Source organism: Pipistrellus kuhlii, unplaced genomic scaffold (genome assembly GCF_014108245.1).
Source record: "Pipistrellus kuhlii isolate mPipKuh1 unplaced genomic scaffold, mPipKuh1.p scaffold_m20_p_12, whole genome shotgun sequence".
NCBI classification, from domain to species: domain Eukaryota; kingdom Metazoa; phylum Chordata; class Mammalia; order Chiroptera; family Vespertilionidae; genus Pipistrellus; species Pipistrellus kuhlii.
In genome coordinates this window covers 31,505,634-31,532,110 of record NW_023425427.1, presented here as the reverse complement: position 1 = coordinate 31,532,110, position 26,477 = coordinate 31,505,634, and the positions used below count along the sequence as shown (strand labels likewise).

The 26,477-nt window shown below is 38.4% G+C and overlaps 1 protein-coding gene across 1 annotated transcript in view; it reads left to right on the top strand.

Moving 5' to 3' along the window:
- Nucleotides 1-26,477, top strand: part of PGM5 (phosphoglucomutase 5) — a 159,851-nt gene that overhangs the window by 30,383 nt on the left and 102,991 nt on the right. Inside the window, exons 4-6 of the mRNA XM_036433884.1 lie at nucleotides 2,035-2,160; nucleotides 5,909-6,099; nucleotides 6,682-6,836. Coding sequence (XP_036289777.1) covers nucleotides 2,035-2,160; nucleotides 5,909-6,099; nucleotides 6,682-6,836 — 472 coding nt within the window. The remainder of the gene's footprint in view (nucleotides 1-2,034; nucleotides 2,161-5,908; nucleotides 6,100-6,681; nucleotides 6,837-26,477) is intronic.

The window sequence follows — 26,477 nt, the reverse complement described above, 5'->3', positions numbered from 1 at the left end:
GTGTGTGTGTGGGGGGGTGTACACATGTGTGCATGCACGTGTACACTCCCCCAACTAGATTTGGAAGGGCTGGACAATAAGATGACTGAGAAAAATCAGGCATTTCCATCAAGAAAAAGTTTTATTTATTGATTGATTGTATCTTCACAATTTTACTTAGTTGTTCAAGAGACCAGGTCTTTGACGAACTCAGACCCAGGTTCAGTGCTGCAGACACATTGCTAATTTGATGAGTTTTTTTTTTAAACTATGGATACCAGGAGGTGGTAGCGAGATTTCCTGGCTCCCCAAAAGAATGTGCAGATAATTGTTTGGGATAATTGTTGTGGTATGTTCTTGCTGTTTTAAATGTTGAGCAGGGCTTAGGTTAATTGGAAACAAATAAATCCTTGGCATTTCACCTTAAAGGATCAAGAGCATGAAATTTATGGAGTTAACTTTCAAATTTCACTGAATTCTATTTGCTTTCTTGTTTTTTACATTTCTGTTTGGTACTATATATTATCTACTCTAAATACAAATGTATTTAGACAAGTGGTTTAAGAATTAAAGTACCAGATTGAAATTGCCAAAAAACATTATTCTATATTGTAGAATGAGTAAAATTTTTATAGTCAAGACATGACTTTTTATTTTATAGACTAATGTTGTGGTAAATATATATATATTTATATATATATACTCACACACACATATATGTGTGTGTGTGTACATATATATGTATATATATGTGTACATATATATATATGTACACACACATATAAAAATATTTATAATTTTAACCATTTTTAGGTGTTAAGTTCATATAGATTAATTTTTAATTAATTTATTTTCAGGATTAATATCTTCTTCCTATCAAAATGTGATTAAAACCTGTGTTCTTTAAAAGTAATGACATTATGTTTGAATGGAGCTACATTATACATTGATTTCAGTGCAAGGAAAAATTATTTTGTATATTTGACCAGAGGAAGAGAGAGTTTCATGTTACATATTAAAATCTCTTCCATTAAATATTGCATGTGGGTTTACTGAAAATTATTAAAGGTGGATTGCTAATATTCTTAGTGCATGTTAGGTATTTCAGGATTCCAAAGAAGCATGTATTTGAAAACTTTGAAAACCAAAAATATAAGTTTCAGAATTTACAAATTTAAAAAGTAAGGCTCATGAACAAAATCTTAGTGTCTGAAAGCCAAGTAGGAACTTTTTAAGGATAAGTACTTTCTGAGTATTATTATGTAATGATCACCAAGTTTGAAAAATGTAATGTTTTCTGGTTTTATTTATTTTTCAAATAAATGGAAAAGACTTGTTTTGGATTCCTGATCATTGGGTGGTGTTGGACACTGGAGTACATTTGTTTCTGATGAGGATTTCTAATATCTGGCAATTACCCTTAAGTTGGTACTAGATTGGGCACACGAGATATCTCTCATCCTTAGTTCCGAACCTGAGTCTGTTTGGCATGATGGCATTTGGAAAATAGGAGTCACTGCTGAGGTCACTCCTTTGACTTGTTTCATGCCAGCTGAGTCATTCTTTGGCCAACCCCCCAGGAGAGCCCACTGAATGTGCCAAGATGCCTTTTAGCACAGAGGTGGGTGCAGTTTTTGGGGAGGTGGCAGAAAGAAGATGGGAGCAGGGAAACAGGACACAGTTTTAACTACTTTATTCTTGTGGTTTTTACTTGCAAAGGAGAACTTAAAACTTGATACTATTTATACCCATGTAACCTGAAAAGTTTGTAGCATCTTAATGTCTTAATTTGTGATTTTGTCTGTAAATGGAGAATTTGCTTCTCACATAGTGTGTGGGGTTATGATGGGATTATGATTAGAGATTCATATGTTAGGGTAGTAATTCATTTTTATATTTCCAAATCTTCTTTCTGGTCACTGACACTTTTTCATTGTTCTAAGAATAGGCTGTGAATTGTCGAAAGTTGTCTTTGCTTTTCTAAGTACTTAAGGTGGAGATGCCCAAATACCTTAGATAATAAATAGGAGATATCCTTTGCTTTTTTATCCTTAGTGGAGATAGTGGATCCAGTGGATATCTATCTCAATCTCCTTCGGACCATCTTTGACTTTAACGCCATCAAAAGTTTGCTGGCTGGGCCTGGCCAACTGAAGATCCGAGTTGATGCTATGCATGGAGGTAAGCTTGTGGGCTTTTCCCATTTGGTGGGCAAGAAATGTTAAGGAGTCCTTGACCCATGTGGCATTTCTGGGATTATGAGGAATGGTGGGTTTGTAGGTATTTACACAACATATGTATTTTCAGTTATTTGGAATGCTCTGGTAAACTTCAGGGTTCTAATTCCTTTTGTTTGATGCAAATGAAAGCAAAGCTTGAACAAATAAATCTGTCACACTGTGTTTACTCTGATGTATTAGGTAGATCTGTTCTATCTCCTGGTCTTGGCAGGGTGCCTTGCGCAGTAGGTGACCTGTGGGACCAGTGGCACACAGTCTCCCTAATCATTGAGCCCAGTGCTCCATGAGTGTCCCTTGTCTGGGTTGTATGTGCCCTCCTGTTGTAGGTGAGCCTTGATTGCTGTTGGCACATCAGTGCGTGGGGTTAACTCTCAGGCTGACTGGTTGTGAAGATTGGCCATGACCACAGGTTATGTATAAGCTTCTGTGCTCAGGCTGACCCTATAGAGTGGGATTTGCCCCAGTGGGCTCTGGTGCCTGGCGAGACCACTGTTTGGGGGTTTAATTTGTCGAACTAATTGGATAGTGCTTCGTTGTGGTCTAAAGCCAGCAATGAGATGTGTTGGTTCTGGGGTCTCTTGGGAACTGCTCCAGTATAGGCCAAAATCAGCTGCTCCCTGTAACTGGCCTGGTGCTACCTGATAGGAGCTACAAAATGATTCAGATTGGTAGCTAGTTACGTGTGCTAGGCCTGGAGGTGTGTGGGAGAAGCCACACTGCTAACTGTGGCTGGCTGCCACTAGTACCATGCCTGAGATCACTCGCAGAAGGCACAGGGCACCCTAAGCCTTGCCCACTGCTCTAAGGCTCAGCCACTGAAAGTCAGGCAGTATGAGGTGGATCCTGTTAATCTGGAAAATTATGCCCTTTTATTCTGGGAAATTATTTTGAATTACTTCTTGGATAATTTCCTCCATTATTTCCCTCCTTTCTTTTCAGAATGGCTGTTGTTTAGATATTGGCCCTATAGAACTGACACTCTCATTATCCTATTTTCCTCTCCCCATCCATTTATCTTCTCTTTATTTTGTGATAGTTTCTGGGAAATTTAATCAGCTTTATCTCCAATTTCTTCCGTTAAGTTTTTCAGTCCCACTAAACATTTTTAATCTCTCTCAATTTTTTTTTTTTTTTTTGCTTTTCAAATAATTTCTTTTTAAAATAGCTTCTTATTCATGTTTCATGAATGCCATATTTCTTTTTAATAAGTCAGGTTTGCTGAGGTATAAATTGTATATATGCAGCAAAAGTTATACCTTTTAGGTATACAGTTGGATGAAGTTTGACAAATATAGTTATGTAACCAATATGACAATCAAAATACAGAATATTTCCCTTACTTCAAAAAATACCTCTGTGGCTCTTTGAGATCAAACCCAGTCTCCAACACTTAGCCCCTGGCAATCACTCATCTGCTCTCTGCCTGCATAATTTTGCCTTTTTTCAGAAAGCTCCATGAAATGTGTCACCTTTTTCTTCAGGCTTCTTTCAGTCAGCATGATGTTCCAGAGATGCATTCATGGTGTTGTGTGTATTAGTAGTTATTCCTTATTTTGACTGAGTAGTAGTGCATTGTAGGGATTTACTATTTGTTTATGCATTCACCAGTTCATGTAATTAGGGTTATTTCTAGGTTTTGGCCATTACAAACAAAGCTGCTGCAAACATTTGTGAACAGGTATTTGTAAGGAGATATGATTTCATTTGTCTTGGATAAATATCTAGAAACTGCCCAACTGTTTTTTCCAAAGTGGCTGTCCCATTTACATTACTAGGAATGTATGAGGGCTCCAGTTTCTCTGTGTCCTCATCAATGCTTAGTATTGTTAGTCTTTTCAATGTTAGCCAGTCTTGTGCCTTGCCAGCACAGGCAAGAGTTCAGGAGCCTGAGGGAAGGCGGCACTTGTTTTGGCTGCACCTCCCCTAGCCCATTAACTACCCAGGGAGGATCTAGGGAGTGTCATAAGTCAAACTTAATTATGCTAAGAAGGCTGTTGCCTCTAAACTGGGACTTGTTTGTGGCTTTGTCTACAAGTCAATTTGAGGCTTAACCCTATAGCCACTCCCTACAATTCTAATTTATCTTGTTGATCTCTGTTAGGATGTCACTGACATATTTTATAAGTTTTCTTCTCTCTGTATAGTTTCTGTTTCCTTCAAATTGCTCTTTACTCTGTTTTAGTTTCATGTTAAATGCATTCCTCAAAAGTTTGGTGATTCTTGGCTCTCTGACATGTTTAGGAGTGAGGCACTAAAAATCTGTTGAGCTTTCTGAGCTCATGTGTGGAGCATATCCTCCATGGACTTTAAGGCTTTCTGTCTGGGCTGTTTTGTTCTTTCCCATTAGGCTGGTCATATCCACCAGAAAAGGGTCTTTCAGGTTCTTTTTTTTTTTTAGCATTATCTGGCCAGAGGAAAGAAAGCTGCTCTTTGTAGAGTTTGAGTAGTATTTCTGGATTTGAGCATCACTGCCTAGCTATATGACCATCTCTGAATCATCGTTCTGGCAGAGTATGAAGGACAGTGATTGGACAGATCTCAGTTACCTCCCCAGCTTTTGGGGATGTGGGACTTAGCCATACCCAGACCACATGAACTGAGATGGGAAAAGGTAAGCTCTTCCAAGGAAACCCAAAATGTTGCTACTAGAGGAAGGGGAAACGAGTGCTAAGCTGGCAAAATCAAGAGCTGCCTCACTATTTGAGATTTGTGTTATATTAATGAAGAATAAATGGAAAGCAATCCTTTTCATAAATATCAGCTAACAGAATTACCTGCTGGTCCCCAAACATGCTGTGTATTCTGTCTTGGGCTCTATTTCCTTACTGATAATGCTCTTTTCATTTGGATGGCATCTCTTCCTTACCCCTCTCAAATTTATGTCCTTCCTTCAAATCCATGCAGAAATGCTGTCTCCTTTTGGAAGCCTTACCTGTGGTCATTATTTTTCTTAAGCCATTCGATCTGATGATTTTATAAATACACATGAATTGTGCTTGTCTTGCCATTGCAGTCACTTACCTGTAGATTTGACTCATCTCACTACTAGATTAAGAACCCACCAATGCAGGAACCATGTGATTGGAGTTCCTTGAATATGATCCCCTCTATTGCTATAGGAATTTCATGTTAGGCAATCCATAAATGTGTGTTGAACTGAAAAACTCTATTCATCAGCATTTATTTTATAAAATGTGCTTAGTTTTATATGCTTTAGTGGTCTACAGTATTTAACTATATACTTGGCAAAGTTACAACAATTGCAGAAACAAAGAACATTGCTAGAGCCTTTTAGTGCTTTTGCATATATTTAGCTAAAGCTTTTAATACATAAAAAGCAAAAGACAGTGAATCATTATTAAATAGTTGATTTCTTTCTGACAGCATTTTAGAAGGTTTTGGAAGAAAGTTTCATGTAACTGGATTATTGAATAAATCTTCTCTGTGCCTAACAAGCTAACTGGCACATAGTAGGTGCTCAGTGAATAGTAATCAATGTAAATATTATTCTTGTTGTGTCTTGAGAAAGCTGGTAATATATGTGTGTGTGTGTGTGTGTGTGTGTGTGTGTGTGTGTGTGTGTGTTTGTGTGTGTGTGTTACTAAATAGTTATCCTTGTTCTAACAAAACATTCTTGGTGGTGGTGGGGTTCTGCAAAGATTTTGCATTGATGTGTATCTTTTTTTCAGTTATGGGACCCTATGTGAGAAAAGTCCTGTGTGATGAGCTGGGAGCTCCAGCTAATTCTGCAATAAACTGTGTTCCCCTGGAAGATTTTGGTGGGCAGCATCCTGATCCAAACCTGACATATGCAACAACCCTTCTGGAGGCTATGAAAGGAGGGGAATATGGATTTGGAGCTGCATTTGATGCTGATGGGGTAAGTAGAAATATTTTTTGGTTGCTGTGACCCTTTTGCCACATTAATGAACCAAGCATTGGAAATCAGAGAATTAATGAACCCATCTGGGGCCGACATGTATGGGGCATATGAACTCTAATTGGCACTGTCTGCTCTTCTGTTTAATAAGTATTGCAACTTAGCCATTACTGTTCTTAGTTCCTGGTAAACATTATGTAATGAAAAGATTATTTCTTTTAAAAATCTTCATGCAATAAATCTTTATTTATGGCGGGTTTTGTTGAAAGCACCATGTTAAGGAACCAGTGGTTTAGCTGTCACCCCTGTTTTCCATTATGTTTGGGGGACTAATGAATTAGGATATGGTGGCTACTGAAACCTGAGGTAGCCATCCAGATTTCAACAGGTGTGACACATTCTTAGTTGCGTCAAGACCTTGGGCCTACAATATTCAGGGATTTAAAAGAAGGTTTCTCATGCCCTCTTTGTACTCATTCAAGTTGTTTTAAATATTTGATGGCAGAAATGTGGTGATTATGGGAATGGGCTGCTAGTAGCAGTTGCCTCTGTCTGATCATCTTCATACATTCTTTCCCACAGGATCGTTACATGATCCTGGGCCAAAATGGCTTCTTTGTGAGCCCTTCTGACTCGCTGGCCATCATTGCTGCCAACCTCTCTTGCATTCCATATTTCCGTCAGATGGGGGTCCGAGGTTTTGGGAGAAGTATGCCCACCAGCACAGCCCTGGACAGGTAAGCAAGGATATCATCATGAAAAACTTAATGGTAGACCCTGATGTCATTTTGCTTTGCCACTAGCAATGACTCATTCTTCCATACTCTGTTGGTAACTTGTGGAACTTAGAGACAAGGATAGTGTCCTGGATAGGAACATGTAGAACCAAGTGGGCTGAATTTGATTCTTGGTCCTTTCACTTCTTAGTTGTGGGGATATGAGGATGATAATAATAGTATTACCCTTACATAGATGAGGTAGGAGAGAGGTATTTAATGTAAAAAATTTAACAGAGTTAAATGGTACATAATAAATACTTCATAAATGTTTAGTAATAAAACAATATTTAAGTGAGGAGTGAAAAGAACATGGGTTTTCAGGTCAGATAATATGTTAAGCTGCTGGCTTGTATTCTTATTAAGTTTGTAAAAGTAGGGATGACCAATTATAGGTTTGTTGTGAGAAGAAATGAGAGGTACCCAACAGATATTCACTTAGTAGATCCAAGTGTTAGGTTGTTTTCTCCTTGCCCTACCCACCCCTACTATCTTTTTTTTTACCTTGTCTTGTAAAACAAGGAATTTCAGAGTCTAATATTTTCAAGCAGCATGCATTATTATGGAAGCAGTACTTGTTGGAAAGTTAGAAGACACAACTAATAAGTAAATGTAAACATCACATCCCTTTCCCTGAGTTACCTGTGTTAATAGAAAATGTATATTTGCTATAGGATCTTCTTCTATACATATATAATATACTGGTACATAAGTAATTATAATATGCATAATATATAATATGCATAATATATAATATGTGTAATACATCATATAATTGTTTTTTGGAAATACCAAAAAGAGATTTGAAATGCCTGGTAACTTGTTTTTCCTTTTCCATCAACAATCTTCATGCCGAAACCGGTTTGGCTCAATGGAGAGAGCGTCGGCTTGGGGACTGAAAGGCCCTGGGTTCGATTCCGGTCAAGGGCATGTACCTTGGTTGTGGGCATATCCCCAGTAGGGGGTGTGCAAGAGGCAGCTGATCGATGACTCTCTCTCATCGAAGTTTCTAACTCTCTATCTTTCTCCCTTCCTCTCTGTACAAAATCAATAAAATATTAAAAAACAAAAAACAAAAAACAATCTTCAGTTTTGTATTAATATATTTTATGTCATCTAAAACCAAGATTATTATTCACATTTCTCCCAGGTGTCCCCAAAATGTCTTGAATGGATTTGTTGCCCAAAGCAAGACCATACAAGACCATACATTGCATCTGGTTGCTATGTCCCTTAAGTCTTTTATAATTTAGCACAATCCTTTCCTCTTGTACTTAATACAGTGATTTTTGAGGAGACCTGACCAGTTGTCCTGCAGAATCCCATCTTCTGGATTGGTGTGGCTATTTCCTTGTGGTGTTATTTATTTATTCATGAGGTAAAAATTTACATACAGTGAAATGAGTCATCTTAAGGGTACTTTTCAATGAATTTTGGAAAATGGATTTTCCAAAGTCATTGGATAGGTTAGTAGTTCACTTCTTTTTGTTGCTGTGTAGTATACCAAGGGATGAGTAGATCACAATGTATTTTTCCAGTCTCCTGTTGATGCACATTTGGGTTGTTTTCAGTCACTCGCTATGGTGAATCATGCTGTGATGAGCATTTTTTACGAGTTTTTTTTGTGGACACATCTTCATTTCTCCTGGGTAAATATTGTATCTAGGATTAGAATACTGATTGTAGGTTGAAATATGTTTAATTTTTTAAGAAACTGCCAAATGATTTTTCATTTTTACATTCTTAATTGCAATCTGTGAGAGTTTTGGATACTTTATATCATTATTATCTTTTGTTGTTGTCTTTTTTATTTTAGCTATCCTAATGAGTATAAAATATCATTACAGTTAAGTTTAGATTTGTATCATCTTAATCTCTAGTGATGTGCTTATTTTCATATGCTTATTGTTCATTTTTGTAACTTTTTAATGTATTTGCTCAATTAAAAATTGGGTTGTCTTTTTGGTATTGACTTATAGAAATTCTTTATACTATGTTACGGATAATAAGGCTTTTGTGAGATATATGTATCACAAATATTTTCTCCATGCTTAGTGCTTGCCTTTTCATATTCTTAATGGTATCTTTTGATGTATATAACTTTTAAGTTTTAATGAACTTCAATTTATTATGTTTTTCTTGAATGGTTAGTATATAATTTTTTGTCCTCTATAAGAAATTTTTGCTTACCCCAAGGTCAGAAATATTATTTCCTTTGTTTTCTTCTAGAGTCATTGACGTTTTAATTTTGATATTTTTAAGTCTTGATGATTTTGAATTAATTTTTGTGTGTGTTGGAAGGCAGGAGAAAAGTTCCCTTTTCCCCATATCCATTTCTTCTTTTTTTTAATTTATTTTATTTATTTATTTTTATCCATTTCTTCTAACCATATTTATTGAGAGGCTTTTTCTTTCCCTTTGGTGCCTTTGTTAAAAATCAGTTGATCATATAAATGTGGGTTTATTAGAGGATTCTCTATTTTGTTCCATTGATTTATTTGTCTGTCCTTATGCCAATATTACATTATCTTGATTACTGAAGTTTTATTTATTTATTACTGAAGTTTTAAAGTAAATATTGCAATTAAGTGACTCTTCCAATTCCTTTTCTTCTTTGTCCAATACTAAAAAAATTATGTGCCCTAAGTCCTCATTTCTGTATACATTTTAGTATCAACTTGTCAATTTTTACAAAAGCCTGTTTGAGATTTTGATTAAGATCCAAGGAGCAATTTGGGGAAAATTACATTTTAATAGTATTGAGAATTCCAGTCCAGGAATGTAGTATATCTTTTCATTTATTTAGTTTTAATTAATTTCTTATACATACATTTTAGTTTGCTTTTTCATACATATGTGTTATAGTTTAGTGGTCTTACCTAATTTTTCTTTAAATTTATTCCTGAGTATTTTTATATATTTTGATGTTACTGTAAATGGAATAGTTTAATGGATTTAATTGTCCAGTGTTTTGCTGATAGTAATTAGATATACAACTGATTTTTGTAAACTGATCTTGTATTCTTTCACAAGATGGGAAAATAATCACAGACCTTTTGGATGTCCCCTCAGGTGATAGTGATATCAAGTCCATGATGATGATCCATCTCAGTTTAAAATTCTTGCCTAACAGCACCAAACAGAAGGGTTTATGATTCTATGTTGTTTTATCTATTTGCCTTTGCTTATGCCCTTTCTTAAAAAAAAAAAAAAAGATTCAGTAAAACTGTAGAGAACAGGCAAAAGTGGAACCATCTTTAGAAACTAAGAACCCAGAAGTATATACATCCTGAGTGTTATGTAAGTTATTTAACAGCGTGTAGGAATGTACTTAATAATAACCTTCCACTTATACAGAATCTTATAATTTAGAACGACTTTGATACATTTGACCTCACTTGATTTTTTGCAATAATAGTATGGTAATTGGCTAGTCATTACTCTCAACATGTTAAAAGTGTCAAATCAAATATCAGAGAGATTAAGTGACTTGTATAAGGTTGCACAGCTAATAAGAAAGGACCCAGGATTTGAAACTAGGTCTTCTGATTTGATTTGCTATTGCATATGCCCCGTAACTACAACTTGATTAGGATGATCCCTAAAACCAAATGAGAATATTACCCAACTTACCTATGGGGTAGCCAGCAACTTTTCAAACCCTGGCCCCAGGAGAGGCTGGTTTCATTCTGACAACAAAAACCATTTGTCCTCTTTTCTTGTGGAAATTTCCCAGTAGTTCTTGATTTCACTTTATCCCCCTTCCCAATAAATGTGTTTCAGTCAGAAACCAGAGGCCTTGCTTAAAGATTTCACAAAGGACTTGTTCTGATATGTAAGTGACCATTTAAAAGGATTATTCATGCTTGCTGGTTGAGATTCAGAATTCTGTGGGGCTCCGATGTGGTGATTTGTTTTGGGTATTTGATCTGTTGTGTAGCTCCCTGGTGGATGCTCATGATGGACACTTTCTAAGCTGCTTTCTTCCTATGTAAAATAAATGCAGCTTCAAAATTTTAGCATCAGTTTTCTATGTAGGTTATTTTTTAAACATTAATAAAATCAGGAATGTGCCCAGAATTGTCAGGCACTGGAAGAATGACAACTGAGTAGTTGGGAAACATTAAATGGTGCATTTACCTAACTGCTTGGAATTCCAGAATAAGGGGGGGGGGCCCACACCCTTGAAACTGATGAATTATTCAGACAAACTTTTATTGTTAACAGATAATCATTGTTCCCTGAGGGAAGACTTTTAGTGTCTTTCACTTCTACCTTTATAGTGTCTTTCATTTCTACCCTTACCGTGTTGCTAAAACAAGGATTCCATTTACACAGGAATAATACAGTTTCAGCCTTGAAAATGACATTCTTTTGGGGCTTTGTCATTCTGAATATGTCTGATTTGTGGTTTCAAATGAGTCTATATTGCTGAAATCATTTTGGTTCAAATCATTTGAGAAGTAAAGCACATTCAGAATACATTTGTGGCCCAAGGCCTATCTCCACTCCATTAGGAGGTATTAAATAATACTGTGTGTTATCTTTCAATAATATTTATGAAGCTCCCATCTGTGCTTCGGGCTGTGCCAAATACTGTGTAAAACAAGGCAAACACATGCAGACTAGAGCCCTCATTAGAGATATTTACAGCCTCAAAGAAGCTAGCATCCTTGGATATACTGCAAGGGAGCCAGATCTAAAATGTTGTTTTGACTATAAGGGAGGCAACACAAATATATATGGTGGTGAAGGGAATAAATGCTCTTCTATCTTGTCTTTGCTTTTTGTGCTATCCCTGTTGTTCACCATTTACTCACAGGAATTATTTATGAAGAGATTTTTGTGTCCTAGACATAGTTCCTTGTTCTGGTGGAACTTAGAGTCATGGAGAAGACAGACAGTAACAAGTAAAGGAATAATATATAGATATTTTTGTAATTGTAAAATGTAACACATGCTCATGGGAAATGAACTTGATGCAGTAATAACTGGTGGTATGGAACATCCTGTTTAAATGGAATAGCCAGGGAAGGGTTCTTTGCAGAGGTTATGGGTAGGAACCAAGTATCAGGATGATACAGCTGTGCCTGGCTATGATGCTGAGTTCAGAAATGGCTTGCAATACATGTGAAAATACTTATTTTTCAGAATGTAGTCTATAGCTATTTGTTACAAATCCTCAGTATGAAATATGTACTGTAGCTTTATCTTGAACATATTTAGCTGGTCTTTGGAATCCAGACAGTGTTAATCCTGCAAGCATGCAAGTATCGACTGGTCTGTGATGACCTTCATCCTTACTGCATCCTTTAGATCTGTGCTGTTTTGTCTCTAAGATCAGTCATGCCAGACTAAGGTAGTGGGAGACAGATAAGCTAATATTTAATTAGTCTCTCCACACATTGCTTTTGCTACAAGACGATGTGAATTATTTTGCCATAGCAGATAAATATGTTCAAGTGTATCCTATACTAAAAATTTTTCCAAAGGGGAAAAAACAAAAACATTTATCATAGGAGTTACTGCCCTGAAATTCTCTCTAGCCAATTTAGTCAAGGTCAAGGCAGAAAAGAGATGGCACCATCAAAAGGGGTTTACTAAAAATAATTCAATAATCATAACTTAATAACCTGGTTCACAGAAGTATGGGCAAAATTTAAAAATATTATGCTGTACCCCAGGACTCACAATAGCAGAAAGCTGTTGACTCATTCTCTCTTGCCTGCCATGTTGGCAAGGACTCCGCCACTATAATGTCTCTAGGAAGGCATGGTCGTTGTCAGGGTGTCCAGCACCCTATTCTCAGCCCTTCCTCTGACGCAGCCTCCTGGGCCTGTGCCAGGTCACTGTGGCCATGGAGGAACCAGCTACTGCTGACAGAAGCCCTTAACACCACCCTGGGGGGCTGGGGATCAAAGACCATTTTAAGCAGGGATTTCAATGACGTCGTCTAGAGCACAGAACTAAGTGACATGCAGTTGCTCTCCAATGGGAACGTTGACTTCATGGCCCACCTTTATTCATATTCTCAATTTCAGTTTTTGGAGGGTCCATTTGGTTAAATAACCTTCTTTTGTTCTTGTGACTTAAAATATTTATACAATTTAAAAATTAATCCCATTCATTAGAAATAAGGCAAGCCCTCCAAACCAGGGGTCCTGGCAGAACACCAAGGATCCTCGGGAGCCAGACAGCAAGGCAAAGATCTTTACTCCTGAAGGAGGGTATGCACTCACAGGGCTTGGCAGCACACACCCTGAGAAGCTGTCCGCTCAGTCTTTTATATCTGATGCATGTCATCTGCCCCTCACTTTTGACTGGCCAGAGCTTAGGCTCAGAGTCTTGCGGAATTGGCTAATTTAAAGGAAAAAGGGAGGGGTGGACTTTTGCTATTTCACAATGGCGGCCCCTAGGGGAGCTGCAAGTCATGCAAACCAAAATGGCAGCTGCCAAATCACACGAACCAGAATGGCAGTTCCCTAAACTCCCTTCTTTGACAGAAAAGGTTATTTGTTTATTATCACACATTTATTGTTGCAAAGAGCCATGAGGTAACTCTTTGGTTTGGGCTGATAAAAACTTAATTATGGCAGTAGCTACTCAACATAGTTATACAACTATATACATATACTGGAGGGCTGGTGCACGGATTCCATTGGCCTGGCCTATGGAAATTGGGCTGAAACTGGCTCTTTGACATCCCCTGAGGGGTCCCGAATTGCAAGAGGGTGCAGGTCAGGCCGAGAGACCCCACTGGTGCACAGTTGGGGCCAGGGAGGGATGCGGGAGGTTGGCCAGCTGAGGAGGGATCACAGGAGGGCTCCAGGGCATGTCCAGCCCATCTTGCTCAGTCCTGATTGGCCAGATCCCAGCATCAAGCTAACCTACCAGTTGGAGCATCTGCCCCCTAGTGGTCAGTGCACGTCATAGCGACTGGTTGAATGGTCGGAGGGAAAATTAGCATATTAGGCTAAAGATGCACAGGGTGAATCAATAATATTCAAAGTGATGAATAGCAAGAACCTACAACCAAGATTACGCTACTCCACCCAGCAAAGTTATTCGGAATTGAAGGGCAGATAAAAACCTTCACAGATCAGAAAAAGCTAAAGGAGTACATCACCACCAAACCAGTATTATATGAAATGCTAAAAGGTGTTTTTTAAAAAGAGGAAAAAGAAGAAAAAAGTAAAGATAAAAATTATGAACAACAAATACCTATCTATCAAAAAGTGAATCTAAAAGTCAAATGAATTAAAAATCTGAGGAACAGAATAAATTGGTGAATATAATAGAATCAGGGGCATAGAATGGGAGGGGATTGATAATTCTCAGGGGGAAAGGGGTGTCTGTGTGGGGGTACGGGAAGAGACTGGACAAAAATCATATACCTATGGATGAGGCTGGGGGGGGGGGGCAAGGGCAGAGGGTGGAGACCAGGTGGAGGGGAGCTACGGGAGGAGGGGGGGAGGAGAAACAATTGTAATAATCTGAACAATAAAGATTTTTTTTTTTTAAAAAGAAGCTGCCCCAAAGTTTTGCCTTCTCAGCAAAGAGTAAGAGGATACAGGTTTTTTTGTTTTTGTTTTTTTTTGTTTGTTTACAGTGAACTCTATTCCAGTATCTTGTTTGATTTTCACTCAAATCCTCAAGTATTTGAATCAGGGACTATTACTGTATTGACATTCTATTTATAGAAAAATTATGATATTGAGAGGTTAAGTAACTTGCCCAAGGTCACACAGTAAGAAAGAAGCAGTCAAAATTGGTATAGTGATCTGATTCCAAGCCTCATAATTTCTTTACTGTTCCTTATTGTTGAGAGCAGGAAAATGTTCTGATTGTACTTTGAGTGAAAGTCACTAGTGTGGGTTGGTGTGTGTGGGTTGGTTGGTGTGGGGTGGGGGAGAGAACTTATATTGCCTAAAAGGTGGTGCATGACATCAGACAAGCATAATTAATTTTAACCCCAAGGTGTTGTGTAATTTTTATCTTGAACATCACTACTTTTGCAAAGCTAGGGAAAAGTAAGTGGTTTGATGGCTTTGACATAAAACTTCCAGGAAAATGTTGACTGGAGTTAAAGGCAAGATGTGCATTTTATAGCCTTGCCCCAGGATCTGCTTAAGGTAATTAGGATCTCTAGCAGCAGCTAGCAGCGGCTGGCAAAAAGCATTTATCAGGTTTCAGCAGCTCTTCTCTGTGACATTCTGTGTAAACTGGGTTAAACAGATATGCTTCCTTCACTCTAAGAGTTTTTAATCTCAGACAGACTACAGTGATGACCAGAAACATGAAAAGTACTGATTAAATACAACAATTTCCTTTAGTAAATAATGTGTTAGTGATTGGGTTTAAATAAGATGCCCATGCTTAGGGACAAGAAAGTGAAAATAAATTTTGTTAGGCCTTGTCTAAGGTGAGGGTGGAATCAGACCTGGGGATCCATTTGTCTCATCTCTGGTCAGGTTTCAGCCTGAGGTTTAAATTTGTCATCTGAAATTCCCAGTCCTTAAGAGTCCCTGATTGCATCAGTGGTTTGTTTTCTAGTAACTCACTCTTTGGTGAGTTGGTGCCGGTATTTAAGAATGTAAGATCTCTATCCAGGACTCACAGAGATATTGTATCAGAGCCTCCCTAGTCTATGTAGGTGACAGCACTCTGCATGTTTTTGTAGCCCCAAGTCATAGAAACACTGCAAATGAGAGAAAATCAGCTGAAATGGGCCTAAATAATAAGAGGAATGTGTTGGCTTTCATAACTGAAGAGTTGGCCACAGGTGAACCTTGCTCCAGCTGCTCACATGATACTACTGTTTGACCTGGATACTTGCGCTCTGCTCTGCCTTAGAAGATGTTACTCTCTCTAATCCCCAGCCTCCCTGCCTCTGGCTCTTTTGCTCGAGGACAATAACAGCAATCTTCTTGTTGAGGATTAAATGAGGTAATATTAATATATAGACAATACTAAAAACAGCACCAGTCTATGGCAAGAACTCAATGAGCTATTATTAACAAATCAAAGGATAGACAGTGGATTCTAATGACTGGTCTCCAGTTTTTTCACACTAAGGAACTGAGACTAAAACTTAACCAGTGGCTACACTTAGACCCTTATCCTCTATGTACTGTAGATAATAGCAAGTGGGTGATGCTTTTTGTTGTGAGTTGCTCACATTTCACAATTAAACAAAGCTTTTGGAAGAATATCTGTATTTGGTAGTTTTTCAGATTACTTTGTAAATAATGATTGTTAATTTTATTTAGCTCTTTTGTGTGTGTATAATGAATCTTTCAATTAGAGACCCATGATTAGGCCCATTGCCATTTAATTTTTTTTTTTTTTGCTTTTTTATTAGTATTCTTTAAAGCTGTTACAAATTAGAAGGTTTTTTATTAAATTAACTTTATCAAGTGCTTCCCTAGAAAACATATTGAATTAGCTAGTTATTAATAATAAAAAAGGAGCAAAGGGAAGTCCATACATCATAGGTATATCATTAGGGCAGCTTCACATTCCCCAGGGATCCAACAAAGGCTAGATAGAACCATGCCCAGTAAAGCTGGATAACCTGGGAACAGAGGTCGTTGGCCAGAATGGGCGTGGCCACTGCAAGCGTGCAAAGATTTGGGATACTTAATCCTCTGAACAAAGAAGTTCACTCTCTTGATTCCTCTTGGCTCATGGCTCATGCTTGGCTTTTTGGCTTTCTCCCATGTGGCCCACAGCCATGCGGACCCACACACACAATAGACTAATAGACTGCAACTAGCCAGAAGGTGTACCTGACGCTGCTCCAGCATGGAAGGGAACCAAACTCTGGACACTGGCTTTGATTTTAGCTCTAATGAAACCCCAGTTACACATGTTCTATGACTGGACTAAGGGAAATGGGACTTTGGAAACTAGGGGTATAATCCCACAGAAATAAAGCTTTCTACCATATCACCTCCTCCTATGGGGGCCTCCAGAAGTGCTTATTCCAGCAGTACCCCAAGAAGCCCACTCCCACTAGCAACAAGGGAAGATGAGGCACGCTCCTCTCTGGTATCAATATTGTACCCTTGAAGCTCCGTTTCTTTAGAAAAATTATCTTTCTGGGAAAACATAGAGGGTTTTCCTTTTTTTTCTTTTAAAACACATCTTTGCCTGTCTGTATGCTGGCCAAACCCCCATACAGAGTTCAAGGTTTTTTTCCTTACCACTAATTCTGATGATAGAAATTTGACTTTGCATTATATTATACATCCCATTAAAATATGTAATGTTTTGATTTTTTGCCTTTTTATTAGTATTCTTTAAAGTTGTTACAAATTAAAATTTTTAATATGCATAATTTAAGCATTTGCCCATTTCAAAATCTGTTTAGTAATTCAGCCAAAAACTAAAATAAGTAAAACATACTCTGCTATATTGTGTGTGGGAATGAAAAGATAGAGGAGAGATTCCTGAAAAGTGGCTTTCCTTGTTGTCCTTTGTTACTAAGGTAACATTAGCTACTTCCTTTCTTAACATTAGCATCTCAATCCCAATTTATTGTTGTAATGATTGTTTCCTGCTTTGATAATCATTTTTAAAAAATTTAAAGGATCCTCTGGAGTCCCTTTTTCTGCAAACTCGTTAGCCAATCCCTCTGGTGCAGTAAGGAGAGACTTGGGAGATGGGAGGGTGGATATTTCTTTGCAAATGGGGTTTATTTATAAGAATCTTATCAAAACATGTGGGTGCCAGGAGCATGAGGAATTTGAGAATGAGAGCTGACTTATACAAGGCCATTTGGGTTTGTATTAGATAGACCAATTTTTGGAGTAGGTTATAGATCAGAGGTTGGCTTGTGGCTCTGGGTGGGTCTGACATTGAGGCCGACTATAGGGAGATGTCACATGTGATTTGAGTGTGTGATTGTATTGGTACATCTGACTTTACCACTGATCACCATTCCTTTTCAAAGCCCATATCTCCCCATCCAGAAGGGAAGTAGTCAGGGCTGGTATAGTGGCTCTTTTATACAGAGCTCCAGGGACCCACATTCCTTCTTCCTCATTGCTCTGCCTCCCTTGGGTGTAGTCCTTGTCTTCATTTTTCAAAATAGCAGGAACTCCAACCATCATGTCTACATTTTAGGCAGCTTCTGGAGGAAAGGATAAAGAAGAAAGGTGAAGGAAATAGATATACTATCTATTCACTTTTCAAAGATGTTCACTGGAAAATTGATATTTTTGCTTACGTCCATTGGCCAGAACCTACTGATAATGGCTACCCCTAGCTGCAAGAGAAGCTGGGAAATGGAGTCTTTATTTTGAATGGCTGTGTGCACCACTCAAAATCTGGGGTTTTCCTATCAAGAAAGAAGAAGAGAATGGTTATGGAGGGATAGCTGGCTAGCTGTCTCTGCAATAGGTTTAGATGATGTTCTAAACATGTGTGTAGATATTGTAGGCTATGTAGTTATAAAATAGTTTGCTTTTTAATTTTTGACATGCTGAAATCTTTTGTTTGTTTCTTTAGACTAAAGAACTTAGGTTGATGACATAAACTATGATTATGATATTAATAATAATGAGGAGTAAGAGGATTATTTATTATATCTAAAATAAACTCTCAACCTAATCAGAAAAGTATTATTTTACCAATTTTACATATAAGTAGACTGATGCCCAGAGTAGGAGAAACTCTGGAAGTAACACTAGTCCTTACCTTTGGAGTTATGGCAACAAAAATTGGGAAGCAAGGTTTTTGGGAAGGAAGTAAGGTGATTTTTTAGTAGCAAGTAACAGAAAACTAAACTCCAAAGGATATAAACAATAAGGGAAGGGTGTCTCTCACATATTAAAACATCTAGAAAGAGCTAGCTCCAGTGCGATTGGGGTGGGGAGCTATGTCATTGCCTCAGCATTGTCATTAAGGAGCCAGAATCTGTCATCCTCAGGGTGTGGTCTTTGTTCTTGGTTGAGCTTTTCTAATGGGAAGGTCCAGCAATTCTAGTTATTTGCCCCACATCTGACATGGTCTAATGGGAGAAAATGGACTGCCTTTTATTTATGTGTCTTTTTAAAGGTAAGGAAACCATCCAGTGCATATTTGTCCTGATCTATAATAATCTTTGCTGAGGATAAATAATAAAGTCATGGTTTCATTCAAGAGGAAATCAGCATGAATGACTTTGGGTGAGCAACTGCCAGCGCCTGCTAGTATATTTAAACTATTATTTGCCCACTATTTTAGATTTATGGGTGTTTCCCTGAAAAATGCATTTGAGGTCACTTGCTGATTACAGTTTGCTCACTTACTCATCAAGAAACATTTACTGAGTGCCATCTTTGGGTTAATGTTATAAGTGAATATGATTCACCCTCCCCCTCAAAAAATTTATAATTTAGTGAGAGAGACAGATATTCTGAGCAACACTTACAATACAATGTGAGGAATGCCATAGTAGGGGCCATGAGAATGCAGAGAAGAACCACTTACCTTGACTTGGATCAGGATCAGGACTTCTGGCTGTAATGGAACTTCCTTCTCTCAGGTTCTGAACGAGCTCCTTGAGAACAGGAACCACATTTTATTTTTTTATCTTTATTTTTAATATAAATGCATTGTTTTGACCATAGTAGTTGCTCCGTATGATAAGCAGGGCTGAGTCAGGTTAGGAAAAGAGAAAACATTCTGGAACACACCATCTACTAGTATTGTGAGTAAAAATGTGGTACAGTGTCGTGACAGAGAATATGTGCTTAGAATTCACAGACACCTGAGTCCAAGAGAGAGCTCTACCATTGCTGTTTAAAAGTAGGAAAGTCGCTTAACCTCTCTGTGCCCGTTTACTTATCTGTCAAATGAAAATTAGAGTATTTAACCTCATCAGGTTATCATGCAATTTTAATGGAATAATACATGTAAAGTGACCAGCACAGAATAAGAACTCAATGAATATTAGCTGTTATTATTACTTAATAACATTGTCTGTCTTATCTTTTATCTAAATCTTCAATTTTATTGAATTGTTTGTTGGATAAAGTACTTTCTCTAAATCAGAATGTTTCTGGCAACTGGAAGGGAACTTTATACATATTATGCTTCCCAATGTCTTAGTTGAGAGCCATAGAATTAACAGGCATTTATAATCTGATTCTGACAAATAGCACATGCTAATATTTCCTACAGTTCGTTGACTCAGTGCTCTCCACTTCCTAAAATAGGAAGGGTGCATTGTTGAAGAGTTGCCAGTTTTTTTCCACAAGAGACTGTGTTTTCCTTAATTGATGAAATCACCTTTTGTTGATGAGTCCCATTTCCACAGGAATTTCTAGATATTATCAGGGCTCAAGCTCTGGGTGCTGCCTCAAAGGTGTTAGGTATTTTTAAGCCAAGAATGTCATAGCAGCCATATACCAGAGACTATTTTCTCTAATTGGCTTCAGCGGCCATTTTTTTTAAAAATAGTTTCTTCCTCTTATCAAACTAGGTGCCACATTCTATTTCTGAGAAGAAGACAGTTTGTCAGAGCATGTTAAGTTGTTTAGGGATAACTGACCTAACCACTGGAGCAGAAAGGTTAGGAGAAATCCAGTTGCATGGAATCCCTGGTCTCATGTGTGGGGTGAAGAGATTGAGGATGCTGATGTGTTCTTTGGAGGGAGAGAGTCATAGTTTGACAGGAAACATCTGTTTTAATCTGCTCCAGTATCAACACAATGGCTGTGGTAGGAAACCTGTTGTTACTGTGTGGGTTTCATTTCTCAAGCCAGGGTTTGGCATGAGATTGGAGCTCTTTGGACCAGCAGTAATGTGGTCTCATTTGTCAAAATAAAGACATAACAAGCAGCTTATTGGAGAGTGTTTTGGGGCTACTTTTCTATTTAAAGGAAACCATTTTCTTTTTAAACCTTTGTGACTGTCTCTTCATTTCCCTCTTTTCCTTTGTGTTTTCTCTTTCTCAGCACATTTCCATCCACCTGGGTGTCAATTATGACTGAACACTTCTAAACCTTAATTCTGCATTCTCTCTCATGAGTAGGAATGGCTCCCTATGTGGAATAGGATTTTCCTCATGGCTATCAAAATACCTGGGAAACAACTGTGCAAACACTCAGATTCACATATACTCACACTCACAACATTTTAGATATTGTCATCTAACCCTTAAAGTATATCTCCCTCCTTTCCCCATCTTCAGCATCACTGCCTAGAATTAATTAAAGATGATGTTTCTTTAGCCTTATGGAACTGATTTGCAGGGAAACCGCCTCATTTTTCATTATTCAAAAGAGTATAGTTAGTATCTGACACTTAAAATTTGCTTCTGGAGAATTAAAGGAATTCAAAGAAATCTTATTATATCAGTGCAGCTGTGGTACTAATCACTTAAAACTATGACACTGCTAATGAAATGTGCAGAGTGGATTCAAAATACTGAGCTCACATTACTTCTACAATCATTTTTAAATTCTAATATCTAGAATGCCCTAGGCATTAGGAACAGCTAATTAAGGAACACAGGAGCTGATATTCATAACAAAAACCACAGTGACATTCAGATAAAATCAAGGTCCTTTTTCATTTATGAGAATAATTCAGTAGATTGATTAATCAAGAGATATTGGCAAGGCCATGTAATGCATCATGGGAGTTCACTCAAACCACCAATTGAAATGAATGATTCAAGAAGCTTCCAAGTTATTTTTTATTGACCTTGGCAATGGGTCCAAATGAAAGACAATGGAAAGATCTCCAACTGATTACTTTAGTCTCTTTTCCTCCTGCTTCCTATCTAATGACTTGAATGCATATGTGTTCCAGATGTTGGCCTGATCCCATGTGGACAAATTCATTTCCTTTCTTTTAACCTACATCCTCTGCCCTGGTCAGGCTGGTGTCTGTACTACTCTGGGCCAGGTATTATGCACAATATGGAGGGCAGGTCCACAAGGAAAAGATAAGATGCACTCTCTACTTTAGAGAATCTCCAAGGTACAGACAAGTAAACCAATGATCACAGAAATAATGGTTTTAAGGTAGGTGACACAAAAAGGTGAGAAATCAACTTTGCTTAAGATTGGAGGATGCTGGGCAGAGATGACTTTGGAGAGGAGGGGCTATGAAGTGTGTGTTGAAGGTCACATGGAAGATTTGGAAAATAAGAGTTTGTTGGCTAGATAGGAAGGAGAATTGAAAGGATACACCAGGGAGTAGACAGCAATCAATAAAAGAGTGTGAGGCACAGTTTATCAAGGCACATAAAGAGACTGCCAAGCATGACTTTTCTGGAGCATTGTTTCAGGACTCTTGGAGGCACACATAATGAAACAATGGGAAACATAGTGATGCTGGAAGAGTACCGAGGGAAGGTCCCCATGGTATGTGCTGAGAGCTGATCCTTCATGTAATGGGAAGTCGATTCTTCTCTGGACCTTCCACATTCCCTGCAAAATCTGTCTGGATGTATATTTACTCATTTGCCAGGCATTCAAGACCTAAACTGTCTGGTATCTAGTTGATTCTCATATGCAGATGGAAAACCTGGGCCAGATTGAAGTCTGAAGACCCAGAGACTTGGTTGAGTTCTGGAAGTATGGGATGTACCTACAGTCCTGAGGGAGAAGAACTGGGTAGAGTGTTCTGAGAGGCAGTGTTCAGGGAGATGCTAAAGCTAACGGCTGGCAGGTGGGCATACAATAAGGGCAAAGATCTGCAAGGAAATTCAGGGAAGAGCTTTAGACCACAGCTGGGATGATTTAGAGCACAGTCCACAACCTGGAGGAATCCTCTGGGCTACAGAATGTGGACAACTGAAGCCAGCTGTGGGCTTGACCATGAGGAGAGAGCTTGCTGTTAGGGATAGAACCAAATTGGCTTACAACTAACTCAGAATCATTTCTATAAAATGTTCCCTTCATTTTCACCTGGTTGGAATTTATTGTTTCCTCCTTGGTGATGAAGCGCACTATGTTTATGGTTTTAGTAATTATATTATGCCTTGTCTTATGGTATATTTTTACATGTCTGCCTTAACTCTTGATCATAAATTTGTTAAGGCAGGGAATGTGTGTTTTTTTCAAGTATCTATCTATCTATCGTCTGTCTGTCTGTCTGTCTGTCTGTCTATCTATCTATCTATCTATCTATCTATCTATCTATCTATCTATCATGCCCTAAACGAGCAGTCACCAACCGGTGGTCCTTGAAGTCCAAAAGACTGGACACTGCTGCCCTAACCAGTATTTTAAACAGAACATATATAAATACATAGATGCAATTTTAAGATAAACGTGATAAAATTTTATTCTCTTTTAAGAATAGAAATTGTGTTTTCCATATCTAACAACTATTCCAAATTAAGTCAATATTGTTGAGATTTAAAAATGACTGGCTGGCTTGGTCTGTACTGGCTGCCCTAACATAATACCACAGTTTGGGTAGCTTGCAAACAACAGAAATTTATTTCTCACAGATTTGGAAGCTGGAAGTCTGAGATCAGGATACCAGCATTGTCAGGTGACAGCCCTCTTCTAGGTCTCAGACTTCTCATTGTATCCATTCATGAGGGCTCTAAAGACCCCGTTTCCTAACACCTTCAAACTGGGCATTGAGATTTCAATATATGAATTTAGTGGTGGGGGGGACAAAAACATTCACACTATGATATGCATACTTATGGGGAGATGCAGAATCTGTGTTGTTTCTTTCACAAATGCTCTGTTATTGGTTAGCTATTGACTTCCTGCCATCCCCACATACAAAAAGAAAAAGATAAAAAAAAAAGACCTTGCTGGGCCAGTATTGCTCAGTGGTTGAATATTGACCCATGAATCAGGAGGTTATGGTTCAATTCCTGGTCAGGGAACAGCCAGATTGTGGGTTTGATCCCTAATAGGAGGTAGCTGATCAATGATGCTCTCTCATCCTTGAGGTTTCTGTCTCTCCTTCTCCCTTCCTCTCTCTGAAATAAAAATAATAATAAAACTACGTCAGGTTTTTTTATTATTAAAAAAACAACCTGACGTAGTAAGAGAAAATTCAGTATTAAGTATAGTGCTCTGAGCCTGGATTCCACACAAGGAGTGATAGTTTGCTCCTTTGGGATTCCTGCAGAGTGTGTGATGAGAGTTGGTGGGAAACCCCTAGCTCCCCTTCCCCTCAGGGGGATTCTGAGGCATGTGTTTTCATGGAGGAGTAGGTTTCAGTCATCTGCTGTTGTAACTGGCTTTATTAGCTTTCTTCTCTTCCTCGTCTCACTTTCCTGTTCCCTACCAGCGATCTCTCCACTCTCCTCATCTCCCACAGACCACCGATGTGCACTAGAATCCTTGTTTCCCAATTTAAATCTGCTCCTGGGGAACCCAAACATCAAGTCTATTTATTCTCTTTCTTCTTATTTGGTGTTGATATATTTTCCACAAATATTTGATCCAATTATTTGTGCCTGGATTAGGAAAAGTTGGTAATGAGAAAATTAAGGCATGCAGATAAACTTTACACAATTATAATGGGAGAACTTAGAAACATGCCCAACTCCAGGGTATTATCTCAGGACCCACTCAGCAGGAAATCTCAGAGGGGTTGTTTTTAGCTTTTGTGATTACATGTGGTTTTGTTATTTTATGAAATCTATTGCTCTGCAACTCTGTTGAGGAAATACACTTGATAAAGCTAAATATAAATCTGCCACAGAGAAAATTTTATCTCAAAAATGCTATTTCCTTAGCTCGGAATGTTGACAGTTTTTCTTTCCACCATGAACACCTTTCCATGGTGTTCAACAGGTTGGCTGAAAAGCCAGGATCAAATACCAGGGAGAGGTATAAAGTCTGGGAAAGCTCAAATTTAATGAGTACACCATCCTTTTGCTGTTTTCTATCTTGATAAGATAACCACCCTCTTGAGAGGTATAGGCCTGCTTGGTATAGGTATACTATCTGCAACAAAGCTGGAGGAAGTAGGTACTGCTTTTAAATAGGTCCCATTCAATAGGTTTTCCTTGACAAGATAAATAAATATATTTTAAAATGGAGTGACATAGTGACAGAACTGTATTTGGAAGTCCCTCCCTTGACAGTGGGTTACTTATGCTTTTAGCTCTCCTTAGAAGCGCATGTGGTAAGATTCATGAAGCTCTTCACGCACCTCTAGCTCCCTGCCAAACCTGGGACCCTCGAGAAGAAGCTGTGAGAGTCAGAGAACCAAGGAGAGTGCTCTCCTGGGCTCTGGGGAGAAGTGAAAAAATATCTGTGCTATGTCTCCATTTGTGGAAAATTTTGACCAAGTGCCTAGAGCAGTGGTTGGCAAACTCATTAGTCAACAGAGCCAAATATCAACAGTACAATGATTGAAATTTCTTTTGAGAGCCAAATTTTTAAACTTAAATTTCTTCTAACACCACTTCTTCAAAATAGACTCACCCAGGCCGTGGCATTTTGTGGAAGAGCCACACTCAAGGGGCCAAAGAGCCACATGTGGCTCTTGAGCCTCAGTTTGCTGACCACGGGCCTAGAGGATCCATTTCCTGGAATAGTGAGTTGCATATCCTCTTATTGCCATCACTCACGGAATAGTCAAATATATGATAGGCAGTTTTGTACTCAAAGTTGTATTAAGAAGTGACATTGCTCTGGCCAGGTGGCTTTGTTGGTTGGAGGGTCACCCTGTACACCAGAAAGGTTATAGGTTCAATTCCCAGTCAGGGCCCATATCTAGGTTGCAGGTTCTATTTCCAATCAGGGCCCATACTTAGGTTGCAGGTTCGATCCTTGGTTGGATGCGTGCAGGAGGCAACTGATAGAGGTTTTTCTCTCACATCAATGTTTATGAGGGCCTTTCCTCCACTTTGTCCTTCTCTCAAATCAAGAAACATATCTTTGGGTGAGGATAAAAAAAAAAGTGACATTAATGCTACAAAGGATACAGTATACATCTAACCCCAACATGAAAGGGTAAAGAGCATATAAAAGCTGCTATATTCTAGGTCAGTGGTCGGCAAACTCATTAGTCAACAGAGCCAAATATCAACAGTACAGGATTGAAATTTCTTTTGAGAGCCAAAAACCGACTTTTGCGCATGGGCCATGAAGTTTCAATTGCACTGTACGTGTGCGCCCACACGTGGTATTTTGTGGAAAAGCCACACTCATGGGGCCAAAGAACCGCATGTGGCTTGCGAGCTTCAGTTTGCCGACCACTGTTCTAGGTCAATACCTGTCTTCAAAACCGATTTCCTTCCATCTGTTTACTTGAAGCTTTCCTCCTTTTTCCGGCTGCCATAAAGATTTCTCTCCTGTGTTGTTTCTAGGGTTTAATGGCATATGCTCGACCTTGGAAGAAGCCAGGAAAAGCCTCTTAGCTGTGCCTCAGTTGGACCATGTCTTTCCCCTGCCACTAGCTTCTTGGGTTACTTGAATTTCACTTTCTGTGTTATAGAAATCTCCGAAGTAACTGTTTTCTGCCTGGCTTCCACTTCTCATGAGACCCACAGTTGCCAAAGCCCTCTCTCATTACAGGGAGCAGGGAAGTTAATTCTCCTGCCTTCCATCTCTCCTTTTTGTCCTGCCGAGACTCAGAGCCATTCTTCTAGGGTCAATGAGGGCCTTCTCTCCACTTTGTCCT